Here is a 14,783-nt window from a genome sequence, read left to right on the forward strand (position 1 = left end):
AAGAGTATTGTAATTATGTGTTTAGAATATTATAAGTACTTAAGTACATATTCGGTGGGCATTAAATATATTGTAAATAGACATTAAAGACATTGTAAATATGCATTAAGGATCTGATAAGTAGGTTAGCAGGCTAAATTTTTCAGTAGACATTAAGAATATTATAAGTAGGCATTTTAACTACTTTTTCGGTGGACATTAAGTATAATATTGCAAGTCACAAATTCTTGTGAGAGACGGTTTTTTTGAGAAACCATCCCTAATTGATCAGCCCATTATCATCCTTTAGTTTAATTCACCTTTAATGGGTTGAGCCTGAGAGGTGTCTCTCAAAAAAAAGATTTCTTAGAAAACTGACTAATTATAAATAAATAATAAAATAATATAAGTAGACATTAATAATACATTGAATGAACATTAAGATTTAATTGGTCGTAATTGGTCGTGTGAAAGAGGTGTCATATAGAATTATATTGATAAGTTTGACTAATTTTCCTTTGCACGAGGCAGCCCACAAAACACCAATGACAACAACTTAAGGGCAGTCCACAGAATATAGTAAATTACAAATCAAAAATATCAATCAATCAATTTCAATTTAACAAAAAAAAAAAAAAACCCAAATCTTGATTAAATTTACCCTTCTCGTGTTCCAAAAGAAATCTTCCTCCTCTTTCTTCCTCCCCTGTCTTGCTTCCGTAGGAGTTGTAGGGCATTTTTGCCCCTACTTGTCTTGTTCAATATTACAATCCTCCACGGACTGCGATTTCATCTCCACTGCCGTCAGTTTTTGATCTCTCTATTCTTTCTCCCTCAGGTAATTTTTTTGGTTTCACCGATCTTTATCAAACCCTAATTTTTGTTTTGCGTTTAACCCACTATTAGCTTTGTTTACTAATGCCTTCTAATAACTATTAATATTGATCAGGTTTTGTGTTTTTTGATATCTTTGTTTTTGTTTTTTGGGTTTGTTTCATGATCAGGTTTGGATATTGGTAATTACTGCTTAATTTGAGATCCGTGGAGGGGAAAAAGGAAAACGAGTGACTTATTTGTGTTTACTTGTGAGTGGTGATTTAAGGGGTGCATATTTTTGATGCTTTTATTGGGGTTTAGATTAGTTGGATATAGGGTCGATGGCCAATTCAGGTGTGGGGAACAGATTTACATCGGTGAATCTGAGTAAATCATATGGGCAATCTTTGCACTCCAATCAATCCCACAGTAATAATAATTATGGGATGGGCCGAGGAGGAGGCCGTTCTGGTGGTGGTGGGGGTGGAATGGTGGTTCTTTCTCGGCCCAAGAGTTCGCACAAACCTGGGTCGAAGCTTTCAGTTCCACCCCCCGTGAACTTGCCTTCTTTAAGGAAGGAACATGAGAAGTTTGATTCTTTGGGTTCGGGTAGTGGGGCTGTTGGTGGTGGTGTTGCTGGTAGTGGGGCCAGACCATCGTCCTCGGGTATGAGGTGGTCTAAACCTAGTACAATTGTACAAGGGGTGGGTGGTAGTGATCGGCCGTTGTCTAGTGAGGGTGTTGATCATGGAGTTCAAGGTGTTAATGTGGGTAATAGAGGATTGAGTAGTACTGCTTATATGCCACCCTCTGCTAGGACTGATGTTTCTGTGATTGGGCCTAGTGCTGTTGAAAAAGTTACTGTTTTGAGAGGTGAAGATTTTCCTTCGTTGCGAGCTACTTTGAACAGTGCAAATGGGTCTACTCAGAAGCAGAAGGATTCAGCTCTTCAGAAACATAAGCAAGGGGTGGGTGAGGAATCATCTGTTGGACGGAGGGAAGGTTTGAACTTGAGTTCTAATGTTGATATGCGTCCCCAAGTGTTGTCTTCTCAGCATTCGGTGAGTAATGGTATTGGTGTTCAGGGTAAAGAGGATCGTAGTTCAGCCAATTCCCGCTCTCTGGATCATAATAGGCGAAAGCAAGATGACTATTTTTCTAGATCACTTCCTTTGGCTCGATTGAGCCCAAGGTCTGACTGGGAAGATGATGAGCGTGATACTAGTCATGGGTTGTCTAGCAAGAGCAGAGACCATGGTTTTTCAAGAACTGAAGCTTACTGGGATAGGGACTTTGATTTGCCAGGGAGTAGTTTCCCACCACTCAAACCAGCTCAGAATCTTTTTGACAGGCGGCGTCAGCATGGCGATGATGTTGGAAAGGGTTTGTCCAACGAAGTCTATAATGCAGAATCCCTTCCCAGAGATGCTCGAGTACCTAGTAGAGAGAGACGTGAAGGACACTCATGGAAATCTCCTATCTCCAGGGATGGAATTGGTTCCCAGGAAGTCAGTAATGACAAAAGCAGTTTTGGTGCTAGGCTAACTGGTGTGAACCGAGACCTGAATAAAGATAATAAGTATGTCCCTCCCCAAAGTGGAGGCAACACTCGAGCTGAGTATAATGTGGGATCGAGTGCTAATGGTGATCATGTTAATGGGTGGAGGGATCATGGTCGACAGCAGTGGAATAAGTCGCCGGCTTTGACTAATAGCAAAGCTTTGGAAGGGAACAATCGGAACATCTCTGGTAACGATTCCAAAAAATATAGAACTGATATGGCTCAAACCAACATGGTTTTGCGATCTTCATTATCCACTGGAAATAAAGGGCTGTCTGGCAATGTTCATTTATCAAATTCTGGAAGAGACAAACACTTTTCCTTCAGGAATGAAAAACCATATGTTGAGGATTCTTTTTCTGGTTTTGATGGGCAGGATCCTTTTCCTGGTAGTATTCTTGGTGTGGTAAGGAGAAAGAAGGATTCAAATAAACAGCTTGATTTTCATGATCCTGTTAGGGAATCTTTTGAAGCTGAACTCGAGAGGGTTCAAATGATACAAGAACAAGAACGGAAGCGTATTATTGAAGAGCAAGAGAGAGCTATGGAAATGGCTCGCAGGGAAGAAGAGGAGAGACAGAGAGTGGTGAGGGAACAGGAAGAACGCAAGAGACGACTAGAAGAAGAAGCACGAGAAGTTGCTTGGAGGGCAGAGCAAGAACAGTTGGAGGCCATACGGAGAGCAGAGGAGCAAAGGGTAGCCAGAGAAGAGGAAAAACAAAGGATTTTATTGGAGGAAGAGAGAAGAAAGGAAGCGGCCAAGCAAAAGCTTATTGAATTAGAAGAAAGAATTGCTAGGAGGCAGACAGAACCAGGAAAAGCTCATGGTAGTGCTGGTTTACCAGGTGATATCAGAGTTGGTGCTCAGAAAGAAATTGATTTGTCCCAAGTTGATGATTTTGGTTGTTGGGAAGATGGAGAAAGGATGGTGGAGAGGATTACAAATTCAGCATCTTCTGATTCGAGTATTAGTAGACAATTTGATGTGGGGTCCAGGGCTGTACCAGCTAGAGAGGGTTCTTCTGCGTTTGCAGATAGAACAAAACCTTTTAATTCATGGAGACGTGATATGTTTGAGAGCAGTAACAACTCATCTTTCTTTTATGCTGATCATGAAAATGGCCATCAGAGTCATAGGCAGAATGCCTCTATGGTAGGAAGATCATTTCCTCGGAAAGACTTATATGGTGGGCAAGGCTACATGCCTACCAGGGGCTACTACCGAGGGGGTGTTTCAGAACCCCAAATGGATGATTTCCCGCATGCAAGGGGTCATCGATGGAACATTTCTGGGGATGGTGATCCGTATGGCAGAAGCTTGGAGTTGGAAGCAGACTTTCCTGACAATGTTGATGATGGTAGCTTTGATTTGGGATGGGGGCAGGGAAGGGGTCGTGGAAATTCTTCTTTTCCTGAACGAATGTACCCAAATCCTGATGTGGATGATGTTTACTCGTATGGGAGGTCCAGGTATCCTGCTAGACAGCCTCGGGTGTTACCCCCTCCATCGTTACCTTCAGTGCAGAGGACATCCTACAGAGAGGAAAATGAACGCCCTGATACCTCAGCTTACGAAGATGGAAACATACAATTAAATCAGGCATTACTTAGGGAGTCTTGTGGAATAGGCTATCAGAATGCTCATAAGGAGGATTTAGATATTTTGGATGCCAAAGATCATAGTGCAAAGAGTGGGGAGGAGGAACTGGATCAGAGCACTATACCAGGGCGTGACTCACAGTCGACACTTTCTGTTTCGAGTCCCCCTACTTCTCCTACTCATTTGTCACATGATGATTTGGAAGAATCTAGGGATCCATTGGTGGTACCTTCTGCAGTAGAAGGCGAAGACATTTCTCTCTCAGAAAATGAGGCTGTACCTAGTGCGAGTTCTGTATCAGTAGGTGATGATGAAGAGTGGACTATTGAGAACAATGAGGAGGTACAAGAGCAAGAAGTGTATGATGAAGATGTAGGTTACCATGAAGAAGATGAAGTGCATGAAGGAGATGATGAGAATCTTGAACTGAATGGTGAGTTTGAAGATCTGAATCTCGAGGGGAAAGATTCTGATGGAGACAATTTGGTTCTTGGCTTTGATCAAGGTGTGGAAGTTGTGATGCCAAATGAGGATTATGAAAAAAGGCCTAGTACTGATGAAAGTTTGTATGTAGGACATCAGGCAGCTGTCAGTCCTGTCACTGTCGTGGAAACGAAGGAATCTTATGATGGCAGCCGAGATGGACTAAGTTTGCAAGCTCCTGATGACTCACAGCTTGCTGGTTCTGATAATAATTGTGCGGTTGTTCAAGAGACTGAGAATACTGGGAATTCTTCGACTGTTACCGTTTTGAGTATTCAGCAGTCGGTTTCGTCTCCTGTTGAGACAAACTCACTATCATCTAACCAGCCCTTGCCTAGTGTAGCTGGGGCCCAGGGCCCTGCTGACTTGCCTGTTAAGCTTCAGTTTGGGTTGTTTTCTGGTCCTTCTCTGATTCCTACTGTTCCAGCTATACAAATTGGTTCCATTCAAATGCCTCTTCAACTTCATCCACAAATTGGTCCTTCCTTGACTCATATGCATAGTCCACAGCCTCCTGTTTTTCAATTTGGTCAGCTTAGGTACCCCTCTCCCATGTCTCAGGGAATTTTGCCTTTGGCACCTCAATCAATGCCTTTCATTCAGTCCAATGTGCCGCCTATTTATTCTTCTAGTCAAGTACCTGCTGCTCCACCATCTGTTCAGCCTGTCCAAGATTTCTCTCACAGTGCTGTAAAAGATGATGCGTCATCACATATGATGAAAAGCAATTGTATTCTGCTTCCACATCAGGTAAAAGTACAAGATACAGTGTCAAAAGAGGCTGGTTTGCTACCTGCTCCAGGAGTTGGAAACAATGGTCTGTTACGTCAAAAGCAAGAAGCTGCCACTGACAAGGACCAAGTTAGGGTAGAATTAGGACAGAATGCTGACAATCTAAGCCATGCTGGTAATGTTGTGAGAAACTCAAAGCCATTTTTGAGTAGAACATCTGAAAGTCGAGTTGGACCTCCTGGATCTTCGTTTGCTATTAATGTAAAAGATTCTAGTCGCCCATCAGCACAGGGTCAATACTCCGGGAGCAAAGGGAAGAGGTTTTCTGCTAGAAATGCTGGAGCTAGATCGTCGTCTGCAAATGAGGCAGCTTGCATGGATAACAATGGTTTTCAGAGGAAGCCACGGCGCCCTCCACAGAGATTTGAGTTTCGTGTTCGACAGACTTCTGATGAAAAGCAATCTTCTTCCTTGCCTTCTAGTTCCTCTGGGCTGGATGCCAGGTCTGATTCTGTTGGAAAGGGTATTGGAACATTGCGGAAAAGTGGGTTGAAGTCTGATAAACCAAAACAATCCTTTGATTCAGAGATTTCTGGCTCTGATCAGATTCATCAGGAAACTGGTTCTGGGATTGAAGAAGACAAGGCAGCCCGTAAAGAAACAGCAGCAACCAACGGGCTAGACACATCTCAGCGTGCAGAAGGAAGCTTGAAAAGAATTGTTAGTTCAGAAGATGATGTTGATGCTCCCTTGCTAAGTGGTATTGTGCGAATCTTCAAGCAACCTGGTATCGAGGCTCCTAGTGATGAAGATGACTTTATTGAAGTTAGGTCAAAAAGACAAATGCTGAACAATCGGCGCGAACAGAGAGAAAAGGATCTTAAGGAAAGATCAAGCAACATGAGAACGGTTCATTCCTTTTCTATTACTTTGGGACATGTTTTGTTTTTATAAAATTGTTTCATCTAAGTTTGAATTGGATCTCTTTGCTTCAGGCTCAGCGAAAGTCTCGTCCTTCAGTCCAAGGTGCCGCCGCCAGAAGTACTAGTAGAGCTAGTGCATTATTGGGTGCGCATGCAAAAAAAAGTGCTCGGACAACTTTTGCAAAAAGAGGCTTGCTAAACAATGAAATGTCTGGAACATTGAATAATGTAGGTTCCCAACCATTAGCTCCAATTGGTACTCCTACTATTGGTGCTGATTGTCAGACTGATGGCAAATCCCAAACAATCAAGTAAGTACTTTTTAAAGGGATATAAATCCCTTCAATTTCAGTGGCTTTTTCATCTGTTAACATACTAATAGTAATGTGTCCTGATCACCACAAACTAGTGCCTATTCAAGCAGTAGACGAGCTGTTGGACATGGTTCCGATGATTTGACTTTTGATGCGCAAAGGAAGGTTGTTGATGGAATTCAGTCATCTACAAGCTCCTGGAGTAGTCCAAACATTAATCAGCCGGTATGCATCAGTGTCATGATCTTGTGTATTTCTCTCTACAATGTGCATTTATTCTACTTAGTGGACTAGTTTTACTTTTTTAGCAGTGTTGCATATGCTTCATGAATGTGCAATTTTACCAAAATGGTATCTAGTTTACTTCACTCAAAACGTAAAGTTGCAGGTGGATTAATGAACTACAATATTATACTGTTTTTAAAAGCTGATTCTCTTCATACATGAATTTGGAGATACATATATAGACCTATGAAATGTTGTACATAGCAGAGGGATGAAAGTTTCTAGATTAACTTGTGATGGTTGATATTAGCTGAAGTTATGGTCTGTAAACATTAAATTTTATAGCCTTCTAGGTTATGTTGTTACCACTTACCACCCCCCCTAATCTTAGCGAGGTAGACATTAACGGCCCATTTGGTTAACGGTAGTAATTGGTGGTAATGAGGATGAGTTGTAATGTAAATTTTCAGATCTGTATCATGTCATTCCCATGTATCATGATTTTTTTTTTCAATCAAAATTTTTCATTACCACCTAATACCACTTGTTCAAATGATAATGCATTGGAATGAATTTTGTGAAGAAAATGAGATTGTTGAAGGAGAATAAGAATGGCCATTAGATTTGTCAAGAGATATTCCTAGCAAAATTACACTTTTCATTACCATTCCATCATTTAGTACCGAATACCAAATGGCCTTTAACTATTTAACTTATGCTTTGAAGTTTTGAAATGTTAAGAACTCTGGAACTGATTACTTTTGTAGGTTATGGCCTTGACACAGACACAACTTGAGGAGGCTATGAAGCCTGCTTGTTTTGATGTTCATGTTGCATCCATTGGAGAATGTAGTACTTCAGTCAATGTTTCACGTATGCCGTCATCATCTGTCCTCTCAAAAGATACACTTTATTCCGCACTTAGTCCAATCGATTCTCTCCTTGCTGGGGAGAAAATACAATTTGGTAAGTATGGCAGCCATTAAAGTCCCTCCTTGCTGAATGTTTGTCTTTTTTTTTTCTGAATGGTCTTATTACTCTCCAGGTGCAGTCACTTCTCCTTCAATTCTTCCTCCTAGCACGCGTTCTGTTTCACATAACATCAAGCCCCATGCTTCTCTTCCATTGGGTGTCTGTATGTCTCAAAGCATGCCTGCATCACAGAATAAATCTGAAATTGTTTTTGGTAAGGAGAAGCATCCTAGTGATTCTTGCCCTTCATTAGAGGATTGTGAAGCTGAAGCGGAAGCGGAAGCGGCTGCTTCTGCTGTTGCTGTTGCTGCTATTTCTAATGACGAAGTTGTTGGGAACATCACTGGTATCTGTACAACTGCCATCTCTGATCCGAAAGGCTTTGGTGGTGCTGATTTAAATAGGATCATGAAAGGTATTAAAACTTACTAATTTCTATTATTTAAATCAGATTTGCAATTGCCATATGAATATAGTGCTTTGTCACTCAATGTTTTGAATTACTCGAATGTTTTATAGTATATTACTTTCGAATGTTTTATAGCATAATAGAAAGTAGTATACTATTAATATAGTATACAACTTTCTAAAGCCCCTTTTCATCAAATTCTCCTACTTCATTAATCCTTGTTCTAATGCTTGAACTCGTGATGAACTTGTGGTAGCGTCCATTGTATACAAGATTACAATCAATTGCCCATATTTCCCACGTAATTTTTTTGGCCAAATTAGATCATTTACCAAACCATTCAAATTCGTCTGAAAAGCATTATTTTGCAAATAAATATAAATAAATAAAAATTATGAGAAATTGATTTTAAACCGTTATAATAACTACGTTTGTCTGGCTCTAATATGCCTGAATTTATTTTCCAAAGAAATATTCTGAATTCTGGATGGACTCATGGTATTGGTAGCATACAACATCCGTGTTATATTTGGATTTGCAATATTTTACACTTAGGATCTGTGTCATACACAAACAAGGCCGTGTCACTATATCACGACCGTATTGTGAAGGTTTTTGAGTTTACTATGATGAAACTCTATGCCGCATTGGTCGTGAAATCATCTGCATTTACCGCAAAATCCGTTTTGGAACTGTTATTGAAATTGTGTTTTTGCCCTATGCATTGTGCCTTATTAGATTGTTTGTAAGCCTTTAAAATTGAACTGAGGTTGGTTTGCAAAATATAATTAAGTACAAAAAATTTAAAGTATCTTATCGGCCCGTCTGTAGTGATACTAAATGGTAGTAATGGGAATGATTTGTAGTGTAAAATTTCATCAATAATGGGAATGATTTATAATGTAAAATTTCATCAAAAGTTTCATGCTATTCACATGGTAATGAAACTTTGATCACAAAAAAGTTTTTTTGTTTACAAATTTTCATTATGACTTGATACCACCTATCCCAATGGTAATGAGATTGGAATAAATTTTATGAAGTACATGAGATGATTGAAGTTGACAAGCATGATCATCAAGGTAGCCAAGAGATTTTTCAACCAAAATTACATTGGTTTTCATGCCCATTACCACCATTTAATACCACCTACCAAACGGGCCGTATGCGATTTAAACACTATTGAATGGTTGTATTTGTCAAATTTTCCTATTAATTTAATACAATTATCCATTTTTACTGTTTTTTGGGATTTCATTGCGTGTCAGGTGATCAACAAATAGCGAGTGAGTCAAAGGCTGAAGAGACTTTGAGTGTATCTCTCCCTGCAGATCTCTCGGTGGAGACACCACCAATCTCCATATGGCCACCTTCGTCTAGTCCTCACAATTCATCAAGCCAGATGCTTTCACCATTTCCTGGAGGCCCAGCTTCTCATTTTCCTTTTTATGACATGAATCCTATGATGAGGGGTCCTATGTTTTCCTTTGGGCCCCATGAGGAGTCCGCTGCCCCTCAACCACAACCGCAGAAGAGCAGTGTATCTAGTTCAGGCCCTCAGGGTAATTGGCAACAGTGCCATACTGGCGTAGATTCATTCTATGGTCCTACGGGATTCACAGCTCCTTTCATCAGTCCTGGAGGTATGCAGGGCCCTCCACATATGGTGGTTTATAATCATTTTGCACCGTTGGGGCAATTTGGACAAATTGGCTTGAGTTACATGGGAACCACCTACATTCCTTCTGGGAAACAGCCTGATTGGAAGCATAATCTTGCATCAGTTTTGGGTGGTAGTGAGGGTGAAATGAACAATACGAATTTGATCTCTGTGCAGCGCAATGCTCCCAATCTACAAACACCGGTTCAACACTTAGCTCCAGGGTCTCCACTTCTATCGATGCCATCACCCTTGGCCATGTTCAAAATGTCACCTTTTCAGGTAATTTTTTATGATGTATTCTTTGCTTCAACGAACCTAATGCGTTTCAATTATCTTGATTCAGTGTGGAGAGTTTATGCTTTTATTTGTTTTTTTTTGGGGTGTGTGTGAATAACAAAGTCTTTATATATATATATATATATATATATATATATATATATATATATATATATATATATATATATATATATATATATATATATATTTCTTTTCTTTAGCAAAAACTGGAAAACTCATTAGATATTTGCCTCTTGCTAGCTTCCATGGATTAACATTGGAATAATTGAAGCGCAAAAGGCAAAATTATACCCCGTTCAAAGTTTTGAACATTTCGCACCGAATTGGTACAGAAACTCTATTTGAAACCCCAAATTAACGTCTCATGTGTCACTTTTGCATCAAGATGGAAGAACTTGTCTTTTTTTTTTTTTTTACTCTTATGGTTATTTATGTTCTACTTTTGTGATTCAAGACTTTTGATTTATGATTAGTGGTAATTCTATTATAAAGTTATAACTTGTTTTAAGACAACACCTTTGCCATCTTAGGTTCCATTGGATTAAGTTTCGTTTCCTATGTTTTCAAAACACTAGATTAATGTTTTTCAATGTGTTTTGAATCGAATTTCGTTTTGTGTAGCATTGGAATGGACATTTGTAGTTGTCCTCTGATGTTTCTTTGCATTCTTGCTGGTCTCGTGTTCAACCAGCATCTATTCATTTAATTCCACTATCTATGATCTGCAGAAGCAAGCTGAGGGTATGCCGTCTCAGTCAAGTCATGGATCTGCCGATCATCATTCAGCAGCAGCAAATGGCTTTTCTATTCCCCACACATCATCATCACTCGAGGATGCTTGCTCTCTTGCAATGGTTACAAATGCTGCGGTGACCCAGTTTCCTGATAAACTTGGTTTTGGGGCTCCTCCAGTTTCCACCGCCCCTGAAGCTCTGGGACTAAATGTGGGGAGTAAGAGCGGCTCCGCGGATTCTACACTGGTTGCTGCTGCCGCCGAAGCTTCTGGAAGCAGAAGAAGCCCACATGTTGCAGCTAAACATAAGAATCCATCTGGGCAGCAGCGGTACAGTCATTATCAGAGAGGGGTAGGTCAGAAGAATGGATCCGGAGCAGAATGGTCCAACCGTAAATCTGGGTTTCATGGAAGGAACCAATCTTCAGCTCCTGCAAAGGTCAAACAGATTTATGTTGCAAAGCAAACTAGTAATAGTGGACCCGGAGATGCTGTGTAACTTGCAATGATTGGTGGTGGAAGAGAGAGCTTCGATTGTAGCTCCTTTTGACAATGTTAATGTTTACATTCGATTTTTACTGCCATTGAAGCAAGTTAGAAGATCCACCATGATTTTCGTCATTTTAGAAGTTGTATGTTGTGTTTTTTTGATAATTTTGTGAGCTCTTTCTATATAAATTTTTAGTGGGGTTTTGTTATTATTTCTGAAAAAAATTTAATGTAGTTCTCAAGAGTATGATGGAAGAAACGTAGTAAGGTTCTGGCCTTCTGGGCTATGGATGTGATTTAATAGGGAAGAATATTGGTATATTAGGGGACTAATGGGACTTTTATGTGCTATTACTTTCTGAATGAATTATTGGGAGAATATTTCTATGTTGTAGCCCAATTTTGGCTAGTGATGGAAGTTATTCCAACTCTCACTTTTTAGAAGCTTTTTTTGGTTATATATATTTTTTTTGTTATCATTTTCAGTATAATTTAGCTTATAAAAAGAAGATACCAAATCATACCTATCAAGTAAGATGCGGTTAAAGAGTTTCTCGACTCGAGAATGACCTATAAAATATAAACAATGCAAGACAAGACAATGCAAAAAGAACATGACAAAATAATGCATGATAAAAATTAAGGCTAACAACATAACCAAAGAAATATGTGGAAGACAATACACTAACCAATTCATTTATGATATATATATTTACATGTAACATCTGATTTTATTTAGTATTTAAGTGAAGTCAGCTGACCATAGTGAACCGTTGAGCCGGTTCACCCGGACCGGTTCCGGTTCTAACCCGCGGTTCTTAGGTTCGGTTCATGCAGTATTTTAGGAAATGATTTTCAGTAAATAATAAGCTGACATGTCAACATAATTGAGCGGGAAAAATATTAAATGAGAGTCTGACATGTGTCAGTCTCGTTTCTTCATTAGTAGTCTTTATAGATTATAGATTATAGATTATAGATTGTATCATGTTTAACATACTTACCAAATTAATGATATTGATTAACATTTTGTCACATTATTCTACAGATTTGACAATATTATTCAAAAATTTACACTGGTCTATAAATTTAGGAACAATATTATTCTACACCTATTAAACAAATTTGGAAAATAATTTATTTTCTTTTATTTTGGAAATAATATTGGAAATCATATTGAAAAATGATACTGATTAACATTTTAGTGACATTTAAGTTTGGAAATAATATAGGAATCATATTGGAAAAAAATAAAGCTATCTAATTCTTATTCTGCACCTAGGGACGGCCACGGAGTGAGTTACCCGGAACCGAACCGGTGCCGAACCGCTTGGAACCGGATCCGGAACCGGAACCGTTCGCGACAGGTTCCGAACCGCGGAACCGTGAAACCGCCGGAAAAAATGTTGTCGGAACCGTGAAACCGCCGGAAAAAACTGCATGAATCGGACCTAAGAACCGCGGGTTGGAACCGGAACCGGTCCGATTTGTTTTAAAAACTGTAAAAGTATTACTATTAAATTGAGATTCATATTATTAATATATTATTATATAAAACATAATCATAAAATTATGCACTAAAGTATAGTGTTTTTTAAATTTGACTTTTCACCATTTTGTAGGTAGTCAAATAGGACCACATGTGAAGGAAAAAAGTATAGTATTATTTAAATTTTTATAGAGGTAAAGTGGAGTTAGTGTGTATAAAGGTGTAAAAAAGATAAGTTTAGTAGGGGTAAATTAGTAAACATAACATACCTAAAATAGAAATGAGACATTTAGGGTGACTTGACCAAATAAGGAAATGAGACACTTATGATGAATAGGAAGGTGTATAGTTTATAAGTAATTACATAAAATAGTAGAAAATTTCTACACATAAAAAATAATATAAAAATAATTTAAATGTTCAATGTCTTTGTAAAACCTTAAAATATATTTTAAGCCTAAAGAACATATTTTTTTTACTATAATAATTAACATATAACTTAATTTAAGTATTATGTATTATAAACTTGTCAAATATAGGTGATAAAATTATCATTTGAAATTTATTTCACTGATATCTTATCCTAATCATTAATTATTATTTACTTAAATAATTAATGTTTAATCTATTTAATTTGTGCAGTTTTTTAAAATAGCCATGAAAGTAATATACAGGATTATCTATGAAAAACTTTTAAAAATTATTTTCTTTTCTTAATTTATTACAAAATTATTTTAATAAAAATTAATAATTTACATAAATAATTAATATGTTATTCGACAATGATCCATTGTAATTAAAAGATATTACATATTTTAGATGATTGTATGACACAAAAAGTTAGTAGTAAACAAAGTAAAGTTTTAAAATCTTTTGTAATTAATCAATTAAATAAATCTAATCAGAAAGATATTACATGATATGCTAAAAAATATTTTCCTAATAAGAAAATGAAAAGAGCGAGAAAATTTTTAGTATAAAGTCGACATGTGTCCTAATCGATTCTTCATTAGAATATTGTATCATTTTTAACATACTTACCAAATTAATGATATTGATTAACATTTTAGTCACATTATTCTACAGATTTCACAATATTATTCAAAAATTTACACTGGTCTATAAATTTAAGAACAATATTATTCTACACCTATTAAAAAAATTTGGAAAATAATTTTGTTATATTAAAATATTATTTTCTTTTATTTTGGAAATCATATTGAAAAATGTTACTGATTAACATTTTAGTCACATTTATGTTTGGAAATAATATAAGAATCATATTGGAAAAAAATAAAACTATCTAATTCTTATTCTGCACCTTAAATATAATTGAGCGGGAAAAATATTGAATGAGAGTCTGACATGTGTCAGTCTCGTTTCTTCATTAGTAGTCTTTATAGATTATAAATAATAGATTATAGATTGTATCATTTTTAACATACTTACCAACTTACCAAATTAATGATATTGATTAACATTTTAGTCACATTATTCTACAGATTTGACAATATTATTCAAAACTTTACACTGGTCTATAAATTTAGGAACAATATTATTCTACACCTATTAAACAAATTTGAAAAATATTTTATTTTCTTTTATTTTGGAAATAATATTGGAAATCATATTGAAAAATGATACTGATTAACATTTTAGTGACATTTAAGTTTGTATATAATATAGGAATTATATTGGAAAAAAATAAAGCTATCTAATTCTTATTCTGCACCTAGGGATGGCCACGGAGTGAGTCATCCGGAACCGAATCGGTGCCGAACCGCTTGGAACCGGATCCGTTCGCGACAGGTTCCGAACCGCGAAACCGTGAAACCGCCAGAAAAAAATTTGCCGGAACCGTGAAACCGCCGGAAACAAACTGCATGAACCGGACCTAAGAACCGCGGGTTGGAACCGGAACCGGTCCGGGTGAACCGGTCCAACGGTTCCATGGAACCGGAACCGGTCCGGGTGGACCGGTCCAACGGTTCCATGGAACCGGAACCGGGACCGGTCCGGGTGAACCGGCCCAGCGGTTCCATGGAACCGGAACCGTTGAAATAGCCGTTTATAGCCGTTGGAGATTTTTGTATAAATA

At 37.7% G+C, this 14,783-nt stretch overlaps 1 protein-coding gene across 1 annotated transcript; it reads left to right on the forward strand.

Moving 5' to 3' along the window:
• The first annotated feature begins 570 nt into the window (after positions 1 to 570).
• LOC130820361 (uncharacterized) lies at positions 571 to 11,596 on the forward strand. The gene is made up of 8 exons (XM_057685702.1): positions 571 to 817; positions 984 to 6,080; positions 6,167 to 6,405; positions 6,504 to 6,633; positions 7,401 to 7,599; positions 7,679 to 8,020; positions 9,283 to 9,956; positions 10,703 to 11,596. The coding sequence occupies exons 2-8, from the start codon at positions 1,137 to 1,139 to the stop codon at positions 11,204 to 11,206; spliced, it is 7,032 nt and encodes a 2,343-aa protein (XP_057541685.1). The 5' UTR covers positions 571 to 817; positions 984 to 1,136; the 3' UTR covers positions 11,207 to 11,596.
• The last annotated feature ends 3,187 nt before the right edge of the window (positions 11,597 to 14,783 follow it).

The sequence above is a fragment of the Amaranthus tricolor genome, chromosome 8 (assembly GCF_026212465.1).
Source record: "Amaranthus tricolor cultivar Red isolate AtriRed21 chromosome 8, ASM2621246v1, whole genome shotgun sequence".
Classification (NCBI taxonomy): domain Eukaryota; kingdom Viridiplantae; phylum Streptophyta; class Magnoliopsida; order Caryophyllales; family Amaranthaceae; genus Amaranthus; species Amaranthus tricolor.